Source organism: Oncorhynchus clarkii, chromosome 23 (genome assembly GCF_045791955.1).
Source record: "Oncorhynchus clarkii lewisi isolate Uvic-CL-2024 chromosome 23, UVic_Ocla_1.0, whole genome shotgun sequence".
Taxonomy (NCBI): domain Eukaryota; kingdom Metazoa; phylum Chordata; class Actinopteri; order Salmoniformes; family Salmonidae; genus Oncorhynchus; species Oncorhynchus clarkii.
In genome coordinates this window covers 40,384,167-40,405,265 of record NC_092169.1, presented here as the reverse complement: position 1 = coordinate 40,405,265, position 21,099 = coordinate 40,384,167, and the positions used below count along the sequence as shown (strand labels likewise).

General features: G+C 44.7%; 1 protein-coding gene across 1 annotated transcript in view; it reads left to right on the top strand.

Moving 5' to 3' along the window:
- The first annotated feature begins 524 nt into the window (after positions 1 to 524).
- LOC139381559 (protein tweety homolog 2-like) overlaps positions 525 to 21,099 on the top strand; it is a 211,374-nt gene continuing 190,799 nt past the window's right edge. Inside the window, exon 1 of the mRNA XM_071125194.1 lies at positions 525 to 914. Within this exon, the coding sequence (XP_070981295.1) occupies positions 786 to 914 (129 nt within the window). The 5' untranslated portion in view covers positions 525 to 785. The remainder of the gene's footprint in view (positions 915 to 21,099) is intronic.

Genomic DNA, 21,099 nt, shown 5'->3' with positions numbered 1-21,099 from the left:
TTTGTTATTTCAAATATTGTAAGGTTTCGAGATAGTAAATTAGAACCCATTATCCAGCATGCTTTTTCAGTTCCCTGTCTGTTAACACTGGGTCATTGTCCAGCAGCTGTTTGCAGACTGGAAAAAGACCAGGCCAAATCCTCAAACTGCGCCATATGACTACGGTAATGCTATCAGTTGTGCGTTATTTCCATGGCACTTTGGTAAACTTTGACAGATTCTGCATGTGAGTTTATTTACACTAGATGGGGGTGTTGCAAAGTCAATGGGAGCTACCCAGATATCAATGTTGCTTTTGTGAACATTTCATAATTATTCTATATTTGGCCTATACCTATACTTTTTTTCATAAACTTGAGTATACATTTACCACGTGCCAAGTCTTACTTTTTCCAATTGCATTTTCTTCATTACTATTCATGTTCCTACTTTCAGGTTCTGCGCTTTCTCGCTTTGTCTCAAGCGTCTCTTATTTCTACGCGCTCCCGTGTAGGGACGGCCCTTGTCTGTGGAATGACTGAACCAGCAGACGGTAGCGGTAGGATGGCTGTGGTTGAAACGGGCTGACCGGGCACGGTGTGCTAATTTTCTTTTTCGCGAATAATTTTGGGATGCTTTCCTTTAACGATCTCCCTGCATATTTTGTCTACTGTGCGTGTGAACGAGTTTACATTATCCAGCATGCTTTTTCATTACTATTTATAGCTTTGTTACAGAAGACGGGATTGAGCTGTCGGTTTACTAAAGAAGACTACTAGATATTGGATAATTAAACTCGGGCCAGGATGTCTTCAATACGGGAGGATTATATGGCACCTTGGTGGACATATTGGCTACACAATTTCCCTCATGTCAACTTGAACTTTCAGCCCATCGACAACACGTTCACCCCCCAGGATCAGAACTACCAGCAGGTTCGTGGTAGACACCGATATTTGGCCCACGCGGGTCTCATAATCTCCATCACATTTGGCACCGACCTTAATCCCAATATATTGTACAACTTTTGACCATGGCCTTCAGAGCTCTGGTCAAAAGTACTGCACTATAAAAGTAATGGTAGGATGCCATTTGGGATTAAACCATAACATGCTGGCGGTTCCCACTTTTTCAGCAAGATGCTAGACATTTGTGAATAGTCATCTGAGAGATAGTGTACCCCAGAAAGGACATTATTTTATTTGTAAATATCAAAGATTAAATGTAATGTTGCAAGTAAGTTTAACATTGCATTGTAGTCTGTCCTGTGTAGGCCGACCATAGTTCTGCTGTTGGCAGAAATTCTCAGATAAAGCAATTCATTAATTTGATAATCCCGATGGAAGAGAAAGGGATATTTTGTATCTTTAAAAAATAAAATATTTCACCTTTATTTAACCAGGTAGGCCAGTTGAGAACAAGTTCTCATTTACAACTGCGACCTGGCCAACATAATGCAATGCAGTGCGACAAAAACACAAACACAGAGTTACCCATAAACAAACGTACAGTCAATAACACAATAAAAAGCAATAAATAGGCCATGGAGGCAAAATAATTACAATTGAGCAATTAAACACTGGAGTGATAGATGATGATGTGAAAGTTGAGATACTGGTGTTCAAGAGGGTAAGTAATAACATGGGGATGAGATAGTTGGGTGTGCTATTTACAGACGGGCTGTGTACAGGTACAGTGATCGGTAAACTGCTGTGACAGCTGATGCTTAAAGTTAGAGGGAGATATGTCTCCAGCTTCAGTGATTTTTGCAATTCGTTCCAGTCATTGGCAGCAGAGAACTGGAAGGAAAGGCAGCCAAAGCAGGTGTTGGCTTTCGGGATGACCAGTGAAATATACCTGCTGGAGCGCGTGCTATGGGTGGGTGTTGCTATGGTGACCAGTGAGCTGGGATAAGGCAGAGCTTTACCTAGCAAAGACTTATAGATGACTTCGAGCCAGTGGGTTTGGCGACGAATACGTAGCGAGGACCAGCCATCGAGAGCATACAGGTCGCAGTGGTGGGTAGTATATGGTGCTTTGGTGACAAAACGGATGGCACTGTGATAGACTGCATCCAATTTGCTGAGTAGAGTGTTGGAGGCTATTTTGTAAATGACATTGCTAAAGTCAAGGATCGGTAGGATAGTCAGTTTTACGAGGTTATGTTTTGCAGCATGAGTGGAGGCTTTGTTGCGAAATAGGATACAGATTCAAGACTTAATTTTGGATTGGAGATGCTTAATGTGAGTCTGGAAGGAGAGTTTACAGTCTGACCAGACATCTAGGTATTTGTAGTTGTCCACATATTCTAAGTCAGAACTGTCCAGAGTAGTGATGCTAGTTGGGTGGGCGGGTGCGGGCAGCAATCGGTTGCATGTAGTTTAATAGCATGTAAAAGCATGTAAAAGCAGTTGGCGAACCACGGAAGGAGTGTCCAAAGATGGGCCAGATATATACAGAATGGTGTCGTCTGCGTAGAGGTGGATCAGAGAATCACCAGCAGCAAGAGCGACATCATTGATATATACAGAGAAAAATAACCCTGTGGCACCCCCATAGAGACTGCCAGAGGTCTGGACAACAGGCCCTCCGATTTGACACATTGAACTCTGCCTGAGAAATAGTTGGTGAACCAAGTAAGGCAGTCATTTGAGAAACCAAGGCTGTTGAATCTGCCGATAAGAATGCAGTGATTGGCCAAGTCGAAAGCCTTGGCCGGGTCGATGAAGACGGCTGCACAGTACTGTCTTTTATCCATGGCAGATATGATATTGTTTAGGACCTTGAGCGTGGCTGAGGTGCACCCGTGACCAGCCCAGAAACCAGATTGTGTAGTGGAGAAGGTACGGTGGGATTCGAAATGGTTGGTGATCTGTTTAACTTGGCTTTCGAAGATTTTAGAAAGGCAGGGCAGGGTGGATATGTCTATAACATTTTGGGTCTAGAGTTTCTCCCCCTTCGAAGAGGGGGATGACCACGGCAGCTTTCCAATCTTTGGGGATCTCAGACGATACGAAAAAGAGGTTGAACAGGCTAGTAATAGGGGTTGCAACATTTTTGGCAGATAATTTTAGAAAGAGTGTCCAGTTTGCCTAGCCCAGCTGATTTGTAGGGATCCAGATTTTGCAGCTCTTTCAGAAAATCCTTTGTCTGGATTTGGGTGAACGAGAAGCAGGGGGGGGGGCTTGGGCAAGTTTCTGCGGGGGGGGGGGGGTGCAGAGCTGTTGGCCGGGGTAGGGGTAGCCAAGTGGAAAGCATGGCCAGCCATAGAAAAATGCTTACTGAAATGATCGATTATTGTAGCTTTATCTGTGGTGACCGTGTTTCCTATCCTCAGACAGTTGGGAGTAGGTGCTCTTATTCTCCATGGACTTTACTGTATCCCAAAACTTTTGGGAATTAGTGCTACGGAATGCAAATTTCTGTTTGAAAAAGCTAACTTGAGCTTTCCTAACTGACTGTGTATATTGGTTCCTGACTTCCCTGAAAAGTTGCATGTCGCAGGGGCTATTCAATGCTAATGCAGTTTGCCACAGGATGTTTTTGTGCTGGTTGAGGGCAGCCAAGTCTGGAGTGAACCAAGAGCTATATCTGTTCTTAGTTCTACATTTTTTGAATGGGACATGCTTATTTAAGATGGCGAGGAAAGCACTTTTAAAGAGCAACCAGGTATCTCCTACTGACGGAATGAGGTCAATATCCTTCCAGGATTCCTGGGCCAAGTCGATTAGAAAGGCCTGCTCGCTGAAGTGTTTTAGGGAGCGTTTGACAGTGATAAGGGGTGGTCGTTTGACCGTGGACCCATTACGGACGCAGGCAATGAGGCAGTGATCGCTGAGATCTTGGTTGAAGACAGCAGAGATGTATTTAGAGGGCAAGTTGGTCAGGATGATATCTATGAGGGTGCCCATGGTTATGGATTTAGGGTTGTATCTGGTAGGTTCCTTGATATTTTGTGTGAGATTGAGGGCATCTAGTTTAGATTGTAGGATGGCTGGGGTGTTAAGCATATCCAGGTTTAGGTCACCTAACAGTACGAACTCTGAAGATAGATGGGGGGCAATCAATTCACATATGGTGTCCAGGACACAACTGGTGGCTGAGGGGGTCTATAACAAGTGGCAATGGTATGAGACTTATTTCTGGAAAGGTGGATTTTTAAAAGTAGAAGCTCGAATTGTTTGGGCACAGACCTGGATAGTATGACAGAACTCTGCAGGCTATCTCTGCAGTAGATTGCAACTCCGCCCCCCTTGATAGTTCTGTCTTGTCAGAAAATGTAGTTGGGGATGGAAATTTCCCAATTTTTGTCGCCTTCCTAAGCCAGGATTCAGACATGGCTAGGACATCACGGTTGGCGGAGTGTGCTAAAGCAGTGAATAAAACAAACTTAGGGAGGCTTCTGATGTTAACATGTATGAAACTAAAGCTTTTACGGTTACAGAAGTCAACAAATGAGAGAAAGTTGGGAATTCGTGTGATGCTGGGGGCAACGGGGCCTGGGTTAACCTCTACATCACCAGAGGAACAGAGGAGGCGTAGGATAAGGATACGGCTAAAGGCTGTAAGAACTGTTCGTCTAGTGCGTTGGGGACAGAGAACAAAAGGAGCAGATTTCTGGTCATGGTAGAATAGATTCAGGGCATAATGTACAGACAAGGGTATGGTAGGATGTGAGTACAGTGGAGGTAAACCTAGGCATTGAGTGATGATGAAAGTGGTTGCGTCCCTGGAGTCACCAGTTAAGCCAGGTGAGGTCTCCGCATGTGTGGAGGGTGCGACACACAAGCTATCTAAGGCATTTAGGATGGGGCTGGGGTCTCTATAGTGAAATTAAACAATAATTACTAACCTAAACAGCAGTAGACAAGGCATATTGACATTAGGGAGAGGCATGAGTAGCCGAGTGATCATCTGGCCCAATGAGCAGCAATAGGTGAAGGCAGGGGCTGTTCTGTTGTCGCTACTACGCTAGAGCTGGAGACATGGCGATTCAGAAAGCTAGCAGGCCGTGGCCAGCAGATGGATCTTCGGTGACGTCTCAACGGAAAAGCCTGTTGAAACCACCTCGGACAATTACATTGGCAGACCATTCGTGATGGATCGGCAGGGCGCCGTGTCGGCAATAAAGGGTCCTGGCCAATTGACAAGAGGTATTGTTGCCCAAGAATTAGCTGGTGGACCTCTTTGGCTAGCCGGGAGATGGGCCTAGCTGGAGGCTAGCTCAAGGCTAACTGGGGCTTGCTTCGGGACAGAGACGTTAGCCAGGAACAGCCACTCGGATTGCAGCTAGCTAGCTGTGGTGATCCGGTGTAAAGGTCCAGAGCTTGCGGTAGGAATCCAGAGATGTGGTAGAGGAAAAAGCAGTCCGATATGCTCTGGGTTGTTATTGCGCTGTGCAGACTGGCAGGTATTGACCGAGCTGAGGCTGGCTGGTGTCCGAGTTAACGGTGAAGACCGCTCGCAGTGGCTAACTGGCTAGTAGAAAGTTAGCTGGCTAGCCTCTGATGGGAGTTCCGGTTCTAAAGTTTAAAAAAATTGCAGATTCGTACCACATTGGGTGAGGCGGGATGCTGGGGAGTATTTTCAGTCTGTAGATGGAAAGTGAGATTTAAAATATATATTTTTTAAAACCAGGAAAACTATTATTAAGACAGGACAAGACAAAACACACGTCCGACTGATACGCCATCTTGGATATCTTCTTGTTTTATACCACACCCAATAACACTTCAGCTATTTATTTAAACCCTTGTTAATGGAAGTAAACCTGTGTGAACATCAGACAGCATATTTCACATCTCTTTTGTAATCACACACACCAAAGATAAGGAAGCTGATGCTTTTGGCTTAGCAGATATGAATGCCAGAGGAGAGTGCCTGACTGTCATGGGGTAAGCTACAGACTGCACGCGTTGTTTCTTCACACTGCCAAATGACCAGGCAGGCCACCAAGTTCTTGGGATGAGCAATGTTTCAGATCTTACTTTCCACAAAGACTGGGTTTATTTCAAAGAATGTTGTTTTCTATAGCATACAGTGTAAACTAGACGTCTAAAATAGGGACAGACAGCTTTCAGTACTTTTTCAAAGTGGCTAAAGTGATACACCCACCCTATATTTGCTGGTTCTAATTAGGTAGGTAATGTGGAGCCTTTTCTGTAGGTGTGAACAAGTTTAATGGGAAAGCGTTAGTAAGAAAGAAATGGATGGGGAGAGAGTAGAGAGAGGGATGGGGAGAGAGTAGAGAGAGGGATGGGGAGAGAGTAGAGAGAGGGATGGGGAGAGAGTAGAGAGAGGGATGGGGAGAGAGTAGAGAAGGAAGAGAGGGATGCAGGAGAGAGGGAAGAGTTCGGGAAGGGAGGGATGGGGGAGAGTAGGGATGGGGAGAGTAGAGAGAGGGATAGGAGAGAGTAGAGCAAGGGAAGACAGGGATTTATTTAACCAGGTAGGCTAGTTGAGAACAAGTTCTCATTTGCAACTGCGACCTGGCCAAGATAAAGCATAGCAGTGTGAACAGACAACACAGAGTTACACATGGAGTAAACAATTAACAAGTCAATAACACAGTAGAAAAAAAGAGAGTCTATATACATTGTGTGCAAAATGCATGAGAAGGTAGGCGGATAATTACAATTTTGCAGATTAACAATACTGGAGTGATAAATGATCAGATGGTCATGTACAGGAGATATTGGTGTGCAAAAGAGCAGAAAAGTAAATAAATATAAACAATATTGGGATGAGGTAGGTAAAATTGGGTGGGCTATTTACCGGTAGACTATGTACAGCTGCAGCGATCAGTTAGCTGCTCAGATAGCAGATGTTTGAAGTTGGTGAGGGAGATAAAAGTCTCCAACTTCAGCAATTTTTGCAATTCGTTCCAGTCACAGGCAGCAGAGAACTGGAACGAAAGGCGGCCAAATGAGATGTTGGCTTTAGGGATGATCAGTGAGATACACCTGCTGGAGCGCGTGCTACGGGTGGGTGTTGCCATCGTGACCAGTGAACTGAGATAAGGCGGAGCTTTACCTAGCATGGACTTGTAGATGACCTGGGGCCAGTGGGTCTGGCGACGAATATGTAGCGAGGGCCAGCCGACTAGAGCATACAGGTTGCAGTGGTGGGTGGAATAAGGTGCTTTAGTAACAAAACGGATGGCACTGTGATAAACTGCATCCAGTTTGCTGAGTAGAGTATTGGAAGCTATTTTGTAGATGACGTCGCCAAAGTCGAGGATCGGTAGGATAGTTAGTTTTACTAGGGTAAGTTTGGCGGCGTGAGTGAAGGAGGCTTTGTTGCGGAATAGAAAGCCGACTCTAGATTTGATTTTAGATTGGAGATGTTTGATATGAGTCTGGAAGGAGAGTTTACAGTCTAGCCAGACACCTAGGTACTTATAGATGTCCACATATTCTAGGTCGGAACCATCCAAGGTGTTGATGCTAGTCGGGCGTGCGGGTGCAGGCAGCGAACGGTTGAAAAGCATGCATTTGGTGTTGTATGGCATTGAAGCTCGTTTGGAGGTTAGATAGCACAGTGTCCAAGGACGGGCCGGAAGTATACAGAATGGTGTCGTCTGCATAGAGGTGGATCAGGGAATCGCCCGCAGCAAGAGCAACATCATTGATATATACAGAGAAAAGAGTCGGCCCGAGAATTTAACTCTGTGGCACCCCCATAGAGACTGCCAGAGGACCGGACAGCATGCCCTCCGATTTGACACACTGAACTCTGTCTGCAAAGTAGTTGGTGAACCAGGCAAGGCAGTCATCAGAAAAACCGAGGCTACTGAGTCTGCCGATAAGAATATGGTGATTGACAGAGTCGAAAGCCTTGGCAAGGTCGATGAAGACGGCTGCACAGTACTGTCTTTTATCGATGGCGGTTATGATATCGTTTAGTACCTTGAGCGTGGCTGAGGTGCACCCGTGACCGGCTCGGAAACCAGATTTGCACAGCGGAGAAGGTACGGTGGGATTCGAGATGGTCAGTGACCTGTTTGTTGACTTGGCTTTCGAAGACCTTAGATAGGCAGGGCAGGATAGATATAGGTCTGTAACAGTTTGGGTCCAGGGTGTCTCCCCCTTTGAAGAGGGGGATGACCGCGGCAGCTTTCCAATCCTTGGGTATCTCAGACGATATGAAAGAGAGGTTGAACAGGCTGGTAATAGGGGTTGCGACAATGGCGGCGGATAGTTTCAGAAATAGAGGGTCCAGATTGTCAAGCCCAGCTGATTTGTACGGGTCCAGGTTTTGCAGCTCTTTCAGAACATCTGCTATCTGGATTTGGGTAAAGGAGACCCTGGAGAGGCTTGGGCGAGTAGCTGCGGGGGGGGCGGAGCTGTTGGCCGAGGTTGGAGTAGCCAGGAGGAAGGCATGGCCGGTGGTGACCGTGTTACCTAGCCTCAGTGCAGTGGGCAGCTGGGAGGAGGTGCTTTTGTTCTCCATGGACTTCACAGTGTCCCAGAACTTTTTGGAGTTGGAGCTACAGGATGCAAACTTCTGCCTGAAGAAGCTGGCCTTAGCTTTCCTGACTGACTGCGTGTATTGGTTCCTGACTTCCCTGAACAGTTGCATATCGCGGGGACTATTCGATGCTATTGCAGTCCGCCACAGGATGTTTTTGTGCTGGTCGAGGGCAGTCAGGTCTGGAGTGAACCAAGGGCTATATCTGTTCTTAGTTCTGCATTTTTTGAACGGAGCATGCTTATCTAAAATGTGAGGAAGTTACTTTTAAATAATGACCAGGCATCCTCAACTGACGGGATGAGGTCAATATCCTTCCAGGATACCCGGGCCAGGTCGATTAGAAAGGCCTGCTCACAGAAGTGTTTTAGGGAGCGTTTGACAGTGATGAGGGGTGCTCGTTTGACTGCGGCTCCGTAGCGGATACAGGCAAAGAGGCAGTGATCACTGAGATCCCGGTTGAAGACAGCGGAGGTGTATTTGGAGGGCCAGTTGGTCAGGATGACATCTATGAGGGTGCCCTTGTTTACAGATTTAGGGATGTACCTGGTGGGTTCCTTGATGATTTGTGTGAGATTGAGGGCATCTAGCTTAGATTGTAGGACTGCCGGGGTGTTAAGCATATCCCAGTTTAGGTCACCTAACAGAACAAACTCTGAAGCTAGATGGGGGGCGATCAATTCACAAATGGTGTCCAGGGCACAGCTGGGAGCTGAGGGGGGTCGGTAGCAGGCGGCAACAGTGAGAGACTTATTTCTGGAGAGAGTAATTTTTAAAATTAGTAGTTTGAACTGTTTGGGTATGGACCTGGAAAGTATGACATTACTTTGCCGGCTATCTCTGCAGTAGACTGCAACTCCTCCCCCTTTGGCAGTTCTATCTTGACGGAAAATGTTATAGTTGGGAATGGAAATCTCAGAATTTTTGGTGGCCTTCCTGAGCCAGGATTCAGACACGGCAAGGACATCAGGGTTAGCAGAGTGTGCTAAAGCAGTGAGTAAAACAAACTTAGGGAGGAGGCTTCTGATGTTGACATGCATGAAACCAAGGCTTTTTCGATCACAGAAGTCAACAAATGAGGGTGCCTGGGGACATGCAGGGCCTGGGTTTACCTCCACATCACCCGCGGAACAGAGGAGGAGTAGTATGCGGGTGCGGCTAAAGGCTATCAAAACTGGTTGCCTAGAGCGTTGGGGACAAAGAATAAAAGGAGCAGATTTCTGGGCATGGTAGAATATATTCAGGGCATAATGCGCAGACAGGGGTATGGTGGGGTGCGGGTACAGCGGAGGTAAGCCCAGGCACTGGGTGATGATAAGAGAGGTTGTATCTCTGGACATGCTGATTGTAGTAATGGTGAGGTCACCGCATGTGTGGGAGGTGGGACAAAGGAGGTATCAGGGGTATGAAGAGTGGAACTAGGGACTCCATTGTAAACTAAAACAATGATAACTAACCTGAACAACAGTATACAAGGCATATTGACATTTGAGAGAGACATACGAGGCATACAGTAATCACAGGTGTTGATTGGGAGAGCTAGCTAAAATATTAGGTGAGACAACAACAGCTAATCAGCTAGCACAACAACAGCAGGTAAAATGGCGTTGATTAGGCAGAGAGGGTCGGATTAACTACACACAGAGCCTGAGTGCGGCTGGGGCCGACAGATAAAACATAAACAAACAGAATGGAGTACTGTGATTAATGGACATTCCAGCAGGCATCAGCTATGTAGCCAAGTGATCACAGTGTCCAGGGGGCAGCGGTGGATGGGACAGGGAAGCTAGCTGGCTGGCTGGCTGTGCAGAAGGTAAAAGCCGCTAGCAGTGGCTAACAATGACTAAATAGCTTGTAGCTAGTTAGCTGGTTAGCTTCTGGAGGTTCTTGAATGTGTTCTAAGAATTTAAAATAATAGCGATTCCGTATCACATTGGGTGAGGCAGGTTACCAGGAAGGTATAATCAAATTAAAAATCGAAAAGAGATTGAAAGTAAATATGGGTCCAGTGAGTGGTTGGGCTGGCTGGGGACGCGGCGATTCAGACAGTTAGCAGGCCTGTGCTAACAAGCTAACAGTTAGTAGGCCGGGGCTAAACAAGCTAGCAGTTAGCAGACCGGGGCTAAACAAGCTAGCAGTTAGCAGGCCGAATTAGCAAGCAAGCAGATAGCAAGGGCTAGAAAGTTAGCCTTTGGGGGACGTCGCGATGGGGTTAAGTCTGTTTATGCCTCTTCATGCGGTGACATCGATAGACCGGTCGTGGGTCCGGATATTGTAGCCCAGGAGTATGCTTCGGTGGTAGCAGAGCGAGGGAAGACAGGGATGCAGAGAGAGAGGAGAGGGTTGGGGAGAGAGCAGAGAGAGGGATGGGGAGAGCGCAGAGATAGGGAAGATAGGCTAATTGACATGATTTGTGTCATTTGGAGGTGTACCTGTGGATGTATTTCAAGGCCTACCTTCAAACTCAGTGCCTCTTTGCTTGACATCATGGGAAAATCAAAAGAAATCAGCCAAGACCTCAGAAAGAAATTGTAGACCTCCACAAGCCTGGTTCATCCTTGGGAGCAATTTCCAAACGCCTGAAGGTACCACGTCATCTGTACAAACAATAGTACGCAAGTATAAACACCATGGGACCATGCAGCTGTCATACTGCTCAAGAAGGAGACACCTTCTGTTTTCTAGAGATGAATGTACTTTGGTGCGAAAGTGCAAATCAATCCTTTAACAACAGCAAAGGACCTTGTGAAGATGCTGGAACAAAAGTAGCTGTATCCACAGTAAAACGAGTCCTATATCGACATAACCTGAAATGCCGCTCAGCAAGGAAGGAGCCACTGCTCCAACCGGCCATAAAAAAATCCAGGCTACGGTTTGCAACTGCACATGGGCACAAAGATGGTACTTTTTGGAGAAATGTTCTCTGGTCTGATGAAACAAAAATAGAACTGTTTGACCATAATGACCATCGTTATGCTTGAAGGAAAAAGGGGGAGGCTTGCAAGCCAAAGAACACCATCCCAACCGTGAAGCACAGGGGTGGCAGCATCATGTTGTGGGGGTGCTTTGCTGCAGGAGGGTCTGGTGCACTTCACACAATAGATGGCATCACGAGGGAAGAAAATTATGTTGATATATTGAAGCAACACCAGTCAGGAAGTTAAAGCTTGGTCGCAAATGCGTCTTCCAAATAGACAATGACCCCAAGCATAGTTCCATAGTTGTGGCAAAATGGCTTAAGAACAACAAAGTCAAGGTATTGGAGTGGCCATCACAAAGCCCTTACCTCAATCCTATAGAAAAATTGTGGGCAGAACTGAAAAAGTGTGTGCGAGCAAGGAGGCCTACAAACCTGACTCAGTTACACCAGCTCTGTCAGGAGGAATGGGCCAAAATTCACCCAACTTATTGTGGGAAGCTTGTGGAAGGCTACCTGAAACGTTTGACCCAAGTTAAACAATTTAAAGACAATGCTACCAAATACTAATAGTGTATGTAAACTTCTGACCCACTGGGAATGTGATGAAAGATATAAAAGCTGAAATAAATAAGTCTGTCTACTATTCTGACATTTAATATTCTTAAAATAAAGTGGTTATCCTAACTGACCTTAGACAGGGAATCTTAACTAGGATTAAATGTCAGGAATTGTGAAAAACTGAGTTTAAATGTATTTGGCTAAGGTGTATGTAAACTTCCGACTTCAACTGTATATGAAAGGGGAAAGGGGCTACATAGTCAGTGTCACAACTGAATGCGTTCAACTAATAGATAATTTGTTCTATTAATTGTGAGGCACAGCTGAGTGAGCATAATTTTCTCTTTTTTGTTTTAACTGGCCTGCATCTGATGGTCAGTCTGAGGGGAGGTCAAAGCAGCAGTGAGGCTGCCTCACCCAACTCACCCTCCCTCCTCTCTCCCTCCCTCCACTGAGAAAAGAGGATACAGCCATCTAGCTGATGGCGAAACTGAAGTCGCCCTGCATTATTTCTGCCTCATGCACCAATTCATGTTGTTAACTCCTATGGCCAGAGAAAGTGAAATATTCCTTGACATGAAAAAGATACAAGCCACTAATAATAACAACGCAAGCTTATGGAAACCATTTGCTATACTCATTCGTTGCAGCTTTAGTGCTAGTTGTAGCATGAGTAGAAGTAGGGAGAAGGCACATTTTATGGCTTAGGTGTTGAACAAAGTGTTGGGAGTGCTGAATAACAGCTTACACATGAACTTACTCATAAAAACAGAAGCTCTTTGCTGTATTCGTTGAGTCTCTCTAGTCATGGTTTTGAAGTCTCACAGTATCAGCTTTGCTGTGCTTTCAAGGCTTCTTTTTACAGTCTATGGCTCGAGGGAACTGTGCAGACATGGTGAACTGTGCAGTAGCAGTGTGTGGATGAAATCACTAGGGAAGCCATATTACAACCTATGTGTTGTGATAATTGCGTTGTTTGCCTTTTTAACTTGTTAATTCACATCCCTTGCGACCATGATATATAGGAAAAAGGCTGAGACAATAAGAAGACATAGTGGCAGAATAAATTCAACCACACCTTTGTTTTATCACAAAACCGGATAGCAACCTCTGTCCAGTGAAGTCCACAAAGCATAGTGCATGTACAGTAACAGCATGGTCTAGCAACTTAATTTTCCCGACTTTTTCTGGCCACTGAACAACTATTGGCTTAGAACCACTGATAGTTACCGCAAGTCACAAAGAAAACAGGAGCTGCCTCTACTATTCCAACACCATTTCAACTTCAACATCATCAAATCACCTCTGCTTAGTCTAATACAGTGACATCTAAACAATCTAGTCCAGTTTAATGTAAGCTAAATATGATGTGGCTGTCCATGGTTCTTATTTCTGCGTGTGTGTGTGTGTGAGTGTTCGTGCAAGTAGAAACAAATGTTGACTCACCCTTGTAGAGAAACGCCAATGCCATCCTCCTCTCTTTCATGTTGATGAAACAGTCTAACACTCTGTCATACAGTACACGCTGTATGACAGAGTGTACTGTCCCTAGTACTGTACTTGACCTTGGCTACCTGGCTAAAATGCTTGCTCGCTAGCCTAACTTCCATGCATTGGCAATGTTAGCTAGTTAACATTAGCCTTCTACATCTAGCTACATATTGAACTTCCATTATCTCAGGCCAGGGGCACAACAATGTATGAATAAATGGTTGGATCAGAATCACCATTATAATCATTGGCCAGTATGGAGAATTTTGTAAAACCACAAGTCCAGCTCAATCTTCATCCATGGCTAATTTTGGAAAGGGACAATTTTAGCTAACTAGCCACCGGAGGACAACACAATGAGATGCAACAATTAAAGTTTTGCTGTCAATGACGTATGCTCTCAATGGGATTTGATAGGAGTGACGCCAAAGTCCAAGTGGGCTTCCCTTGACACTTTTTTTTTTGTGTGGGCCGGAACATTCACAGTTGTGCTCACTCAGTTTAGCTCGATGCTGATTGGCATGCTCACTGGCTTCCCTTGCCTTCAATGCTACAGGCGGCAACAATGTCATACTCGTTTGGTTCAGACAGCATCAGATAGGGCTTACACGTAGAGAGACAGAGGGGTGCTTTCTCCTGTGTGAGATATATTCAGCCTCTTGCCAATTGAAAGAAAATGATGAAACACAGAGAGATGAAAGATCATCTTTTTATTTAAAAAAATTATTGTTTGCTTTTTTTGGGAAGCCTGGCTTCCGTTGAATTACATACCTCTGGAATACACACCATAGGCCTGTAATTGCAGTTGACTTGCTTCCTTGGTCTGCCGGGTAGGCGGAGTTCTACCTTCAGACACATGAAATGGTTCAAAATGGGCACACTTGGCCTTCTCGACGCTAGGGCTGCTGAATCAAGTGCACGTACCGCAAACGGTGCAAAACGAATAAAAAAAATTGTCATGCAAAGCTTTATCGTTGTTTTTTTTAATACATTTTTGGACAGATTTCCTTTAAATTTAAATAAATATATTTAAGCTGACCCCTTGCGCGAAACACTGCTTTAAATTACTGCTCGTTTGATGGTTGTAGCCTTCAATTGTCCCATTTAACAATCACTCATATTAGAAAACGTATTTAATTTCAAACTTTACATTTCTCCACTGTAGGCTACTTATCGTAATGAACAATGTCAGCAAAATGCCTGCGATAAGTGATCAGAATGGTCGGTGTTGATTAGCTTCTCTCTCTCTCTCTAGGAGAGGCATAGAAACCACTACACAGGGAAACACCAATAAATTGGGGACCAGCTGACTGGGTAGACGGTGACATGTGCATGTTTTCCAGGCTACTTTGATGCCACAAGAAGCCTGCAGGATGGGACTGAGTGATGTTTCTATTGGTAATGAGGTGCCTTGGAACAGTTGTCAGGTCTGAAGTGGCATGATAATTTTTTTTTTGTGCTGCAAAAGGTAACGTTTTGGGTGATCTGACCAAATTCACAAACACGTGAGTTATAGATCCTTCATTCTCATTGAAAGCAAGACTATGAAGTGGTATATATGTTCTATGTGAGTTATTTCTATGCTTCCCTTTCTTAAGTTTTGTTTTTGTGTGTTTCAGTTTTGTACAACAACTTCAAACAGCTGAAAATACTATATTTTTGGTTATGGAGAATATATTTCACAGCGGTTTTGATCGTACAATAATTCTCAACACTATACATTGCTTGTTTTGTCACACAAACTGAAATTAGGCAAACTATTATAATTGTAGCAACCAGGAAATGGCGGAGCGATTTCTGCATCTTGCACTGTCGAGCTTCTAATGTTGAGCTTCTCATCTCAGAGTCGGTGACAGTGGGAGGTGAGTCAGAGCTGATTGGGGTGGGAGGAGAGAGGATGAAGGATCTCCATGGGAGACAATTGACTCCTGCTGGATTGATCATCAACCACCACCATGTAATGTTCAAGCGCTACGCTATCCTGCCACGCACACTGTGCTAGCCAACTACGCTCTCCTATCTGCTCTCCTAGTACTAGGCTTCTTGCACTAATGCTGCAATTCTAAAGCAATACATTGATACAGTAGTCAGAAATGAACATTCCACAAGTTATGGCTCTCGTGGTGATTATTGATCACTACAGCTGCTGTGACGATGTTATTACTGGTGAAAATCAATAGATCTGACTGAGCCTGGAGATCACTAGGCCCAGACCCCTACAGGCCTATTATATCTCAAGGCTACAAAGGTCTGACTAGACTTACTACAATAGATCACCATCAAGAAACAGACAGTATTAGCTCTCATATTTAGGACCAGGTTTTCTTGACCACATGACCTAGTTATATATTCTGGTCAGAGGTGATCGGACAGCCACTATTCGTTCGGCACTGTGTGTGTTGTCTTTATTGTCCCATTATGGAGGGTCAGTAACCATCTGGATCTCCAATCAGCCTAATCGCCCACCAATGCGTTGTGGATCCGGATATACTCTACCCTATCTGGCATCAAGAGCAGGAGTAATCCAATAATGTGTCTACATTTTCCACAGAGCCTAATGCAATATGTTAAACGGCCAGCTATTGGCCTGTTAATGAGTTTACTGTGCTTATCCCCAATATGTTGGCATTAGACTATATGAGATTGAGAAGCAGGTTGGATACATAGTTGTGGTCAGGTTACAGACCTCTGTACTGTATTGAAAACAGTAGCACTGCTGGTTGGCTGAGGATATGATGCCTTTCTACAGACAGTGCTATCGTGACAGAACAAACTGTTTGCCTATTCAACATAGAACACTTAGTGTTAGATGATAAACAATTCCAATTAGGAAAGACAGATAATATCCTAAAAAGATGAAGTAGCTCTCACTCTTAATGCAATTCTCTCTCTAGTCTCTACTCAACTTTATTAGATATTGCTGGCATCGATCTCTCCACACAGTCAGTCTGTAGAGGGAGGTTATTGAGTGGGCCCCCGTGCATGACTCAGACTCCACATCAGAATGAGCTGTAATTGGCCAGTTTGAGCAGAGCCAATGTTTGAATTCCTCTGGTTGGCTGAGGCCCGCAGAATGAAGTGGAATGCAAGGGTCACAGTCTTACTAAAGGACGCTTTCTTTCTGATGGGTTTAGTGTGCATATGCGTGCGTGTTTGTGTGTGTGTGTGTGTGTGCGTGCGTGCGTGTGCATGTTTGTTTGTGTGTGTGTATATTATGGAAAGGATGGCTGGTTCTCACATATGCCTGGCCTGTAGATTCTCACTCTCCGTTGGACACTGTAAATAAATGGTAAAAGATTGGCTCTAATCTTGTGAATCACCTGACCTGAGAAATTAATGAACTACAGAATTTTCCTCCATGGTAATTTAGTCTAATGCTCATGCACTCTACGGACAAACAGATTATTATATTGATTTATCTTCATGTCTTCTGTTTGGTATGAGTCTTTTGACTTTTGTTACATGTCTGTGCAGAAGCTGAGGAATTTTAGATAGCTAGTACGCATGTCTGTCTCCTATACAAATAGACTTGTCTGTGGAAAGAGACAAATCATTTTAGTCATGTGATAGTCATTTTGGCCACAGCAAGCGTTGCGTTTCCTGCTGTAAGATCTGTTCTGCTCCTCATCTCACTCACCAGAATGGGAAGAAGGAGGACACAACCCAAAAAGAGTTCTCACAAAAATAGGTCAGGGCCCAATTTCTCCTCATATCGCATTGCCTGCCTGCCTCAGTGTGTGGGTGCGTCAGAGAGGGAGAAACATCTGTTCGTAACTGAGAGGAATGGAAGGGTCAAAGTGTCTCCGTCCATATTCTTCTTCCTCTCCTCTTTGACCCAACACTGTTAGTGGTGTCTGCTTCTGTTTGCATTATGGAAGCCAGCTTGATCAGACGTCATGAGAGGCCCACGACTGAGGCATGGAGAGCCAGCTGTTACCACCATTATTACATCATTGAGTTGTTGAATATCTTAGTCTTTTGGCAGAAACAACTGGTAATACGCCTAACTGGTAAGTAATGAATGGAATGGATGCTAATGTCCTGCATGGAAACACTTAGGCTGCTGAGTCAGCTGTACAAGCCTACACTACATTATGTACAAATGTCTGTTTGCATCCAAAATGGGACCCTATTCCCTATATAGTGCACTTATTTTACCCTATCAGTCCATCCAGTGGTCCCTCAGGTCCTCTAATGTTGTGTTGTGGTGCAGAAACAATCATTCAAACAGTAACTGTCAGAACTGTCAGAGACAGGAACACCCTCCTGGGACACTGCGATAACACAGGCCAGGGTATTTCACACACACACCTTCCTGCTAGCTGACTTTGATGTCATATCCTGTCAGGTGGCCAACAGTAGATTAGGCTATCCAAACATCTGTCCCACTGACTCAATAAGGTCAGAATCCTAACTTGATGACTGACTCACAGCTGTCAGTGAACATTCAAACTGTGCGTGCCCATTTCAAGTTATCATTTGTCTTGACTGGACTTCCACAACGTGGTTGTTTCATGCACCGCCGGTTAGAGAGGCGTGCAGATGGCACAGGGCATGGCCCACACTAGAGCGTCGTTAGTCAACATCCCATGTTCAAATGACAAAATTAGTCACATGTTATGACCTTATCCAACCTTGTTAATAACACAGGGATGACAAGGAGAGGGTCAGACACTCACTGACCTTTCAACTATACTCAGTACACTGATAAATCTATCAGATTAGCTCATCCTGACAAACAGGCCTGCTCTCTGTCTGTGGCCCACTGTAGAACACAGTAGCCTATAGACTGGTTAAACCAGGCTGAATGAATACATAGACTGACTTGTCTAACCACTTCATAGACTGACTGTTGTCTACATAATTGCAGAGGACTTGGTTTCAGTTGACCCCTCTTCATCCGCTGGGCTTTTTGAATACGCCCAGACTCCCAGGCATGCTGGCTGAAAGGAGAATCGATTGAATCGGGATAAAAGATGTCTGGCGACCAGACGTTGTACACACACTACTAGTACACGCTCATACACACACCCTTTTACACACACACATCGATCTTTCTGCCTCAATGGCTTTGGGAATAATGTTCCACTTCAGTGCCTCCAAACAATCCCTTCCTCCAGACATCCTTCCTCTTGTCTTCATCCCTCTGCTCCCTCCCTCGCTCCCTTCATCTGTTTATCGGTTGTTCTCTCACTCTCCTACTTCTCTCCCCATCTTGTAATAGATGAAACAACCACTGTGTGTCAGCCATTGAAATGAACAGCATGGTGTTAAGTCAACAGCAGACGTACTATGATGTGGGATAGGGGTTCTTGTGGCTGGAGTTATGAGGAAGAAACATGTCTCTCCTTCCGATGTAGAAATGATGTCTTTATTTTTATTAAAGTCCTCACTGAGCTTAGCCTATGTCCTTAGAGGTGATGTGATGACGTCAAACAACTAACAGTGCTCTTTTGAATTCCAAACATCCAGTGGAACTGCTATTTTGTGGCCTTATTCCTTATTGTAGTCATAGTTATATTAATTGTTGTTTATCATATGACAATCATTGCCATTTAAACGTGTGACAAGTTGCATAATGAAGATGCTCATTTGATCACATAGCTTTCTTGACTTTCTTCAATTACCTTTTCACTCAATGGCTGAGTTTGTATGGCTCATGTGGTAGGGTTGTGATGGGATAGTTTTAACCCTTGACCCCTATCACTCTACTGTTGTGGAACTACATTTGTTGCTGTCTTTTTCTCCTGGGAAAAAGACGAGCTGAACGCTGCTAGTTTTGGCCTAGCGGTTTAGGCCTCCGCATGGTTTGTCTGAAGTATGATCATTGTATTCCCTCTAGCTGCGCTTGTTGGATTGTCCGTCTGTTTGTTTGACTGTCGATAAAGTTGTTTCTGCCTCTAGGTATGAGTTTAAATTTGTTTTTTCTCCTTGTTTCTGTGGGCTCTGTCTCTCCTTGAGGTTTCAAACTGTGGTGAGAATAGCTATAAGGGCCCACAGATGGATTACTGTACTTCCCACAAGTCCACTTGCCATATGTGTAATGAGGTTACAAATGAACAAACACTGTTAGTCTGGTTGGAAAGGAAAACCACTATAGAATTGTCGGCAAGAATGTCAATCTTTTCATCTGGCATTGCAGATTTGCTGTGTCTGTCGCTTTCTCGCTGTGTCTTTCTCGCTCTTTTTCACTATCCCCTTTCCTCCTCTAACCCTCTCTCCCTCCATCTCGCTATCTCTCTATCTGAACTATCTCTCTTCCTCTCTTCCCCACATAACAGTGTGTAACCAACTTCTCATGGCTCACATGAATTCACCTTAGCCTACTAAGCTCCAATGTTGGCTAGCCGAGCTCTCTACTCCATGTAGTCAGATAGGGTTCTGTTGATTAGCATCTTCTTATTGCCATCTCTGGAGCTGCTGGGAATGGGTGTTTTGTTGTGTTTACATGGGCTGCCTGTCCTTCTGTCCATCCCTAGTACTGGGCCCATATTCATGAGAGTAGGAGTGCTACTCTGATCAGGCCCTCCCTGTCCATAATAATCGGATTCATTATGATCTAAAAGTCAAAACTGATCCTAGATCAGCACTTTTACTCTGTGACGCTTGATAAATGCGGGATCTTACAAGGTGAGTCACTATACTATTCAGGCAGACTTGGCTCTGGGAAAATGTGGCTGCAGTAGTTACAGTACTAACCCACAGTACTGTGTTATGTAATGTCAGCATCAATATTGATTCTTGTCAATGTTTAAAATGAGGTCTGTGATTAGGGCTGTTGCGGTGGTCATATTACCGTCACACATCAGTCACGAGTCATGACCACAGTGAAATTCCACGTGACCATTGAGTCAAGATAATCTCCTCTTATGCACTCTGGACATGCGTTGTTAGTACCCAACTCGCTAACAACCATCGGGTTGCTACTGGCCTGGTACTCAGGGCTCTGTTGTCCCTCAATCAGGTCCTAATGACCTGGTACTCAGGGCTCTGTTGTCCCTCAATCAGGTCCTAATGACCTGGTACTCAGGGCTCTGCTGTCCCTCAATCAGGTCCTAATGACTTGGTACTCAGGGCTCTGTTGTCCCTCCATCAGGTCCTAATGACCTTGTACTCAGGGCTCTGTTGTCCCTCCATCAGGTTTTATTTAACTAGGCAAGTCAGTTAAGAACAAATTCTTATTTACAATGACAGCCTACCCCTGACAACGCTGGGCCAATTGTGCGCCACCCTATGGGACTCCTAATCACATCCGGATGTGAGGCAGCCTTGATTCGAACCAGGGACTGTAGTGAGATGCAGTGCCTTAGGTACTCTATATATGTGATGAGATGTATAGATAGTATGGACAGTATGTGGATAGAATATTTGGTATATCTGTAGGATATGTACAGCGATAGTCGAATAGGATGGCATTGACTAGAATACAGTATATACATATGAAATGGGTACAAACGTTATGTAAACGTTATTAAAGTGACTAGTGTTCAATGACCATGTACATAGGGCAGCACCCTCCTAAGGTACATGGTGGAGTAACTAGCCGGCTAGAAATAGTGACTAAGTTCAGGGCCGGTATCAACGCCGAAACTTGTATATCTGCCTAAGGACCTGCTAATCATTTCGGTAAGGTTCTGCCTACGGCTTAGAATGAAACATAGCCGTAATGCTGAGGCGGCTTT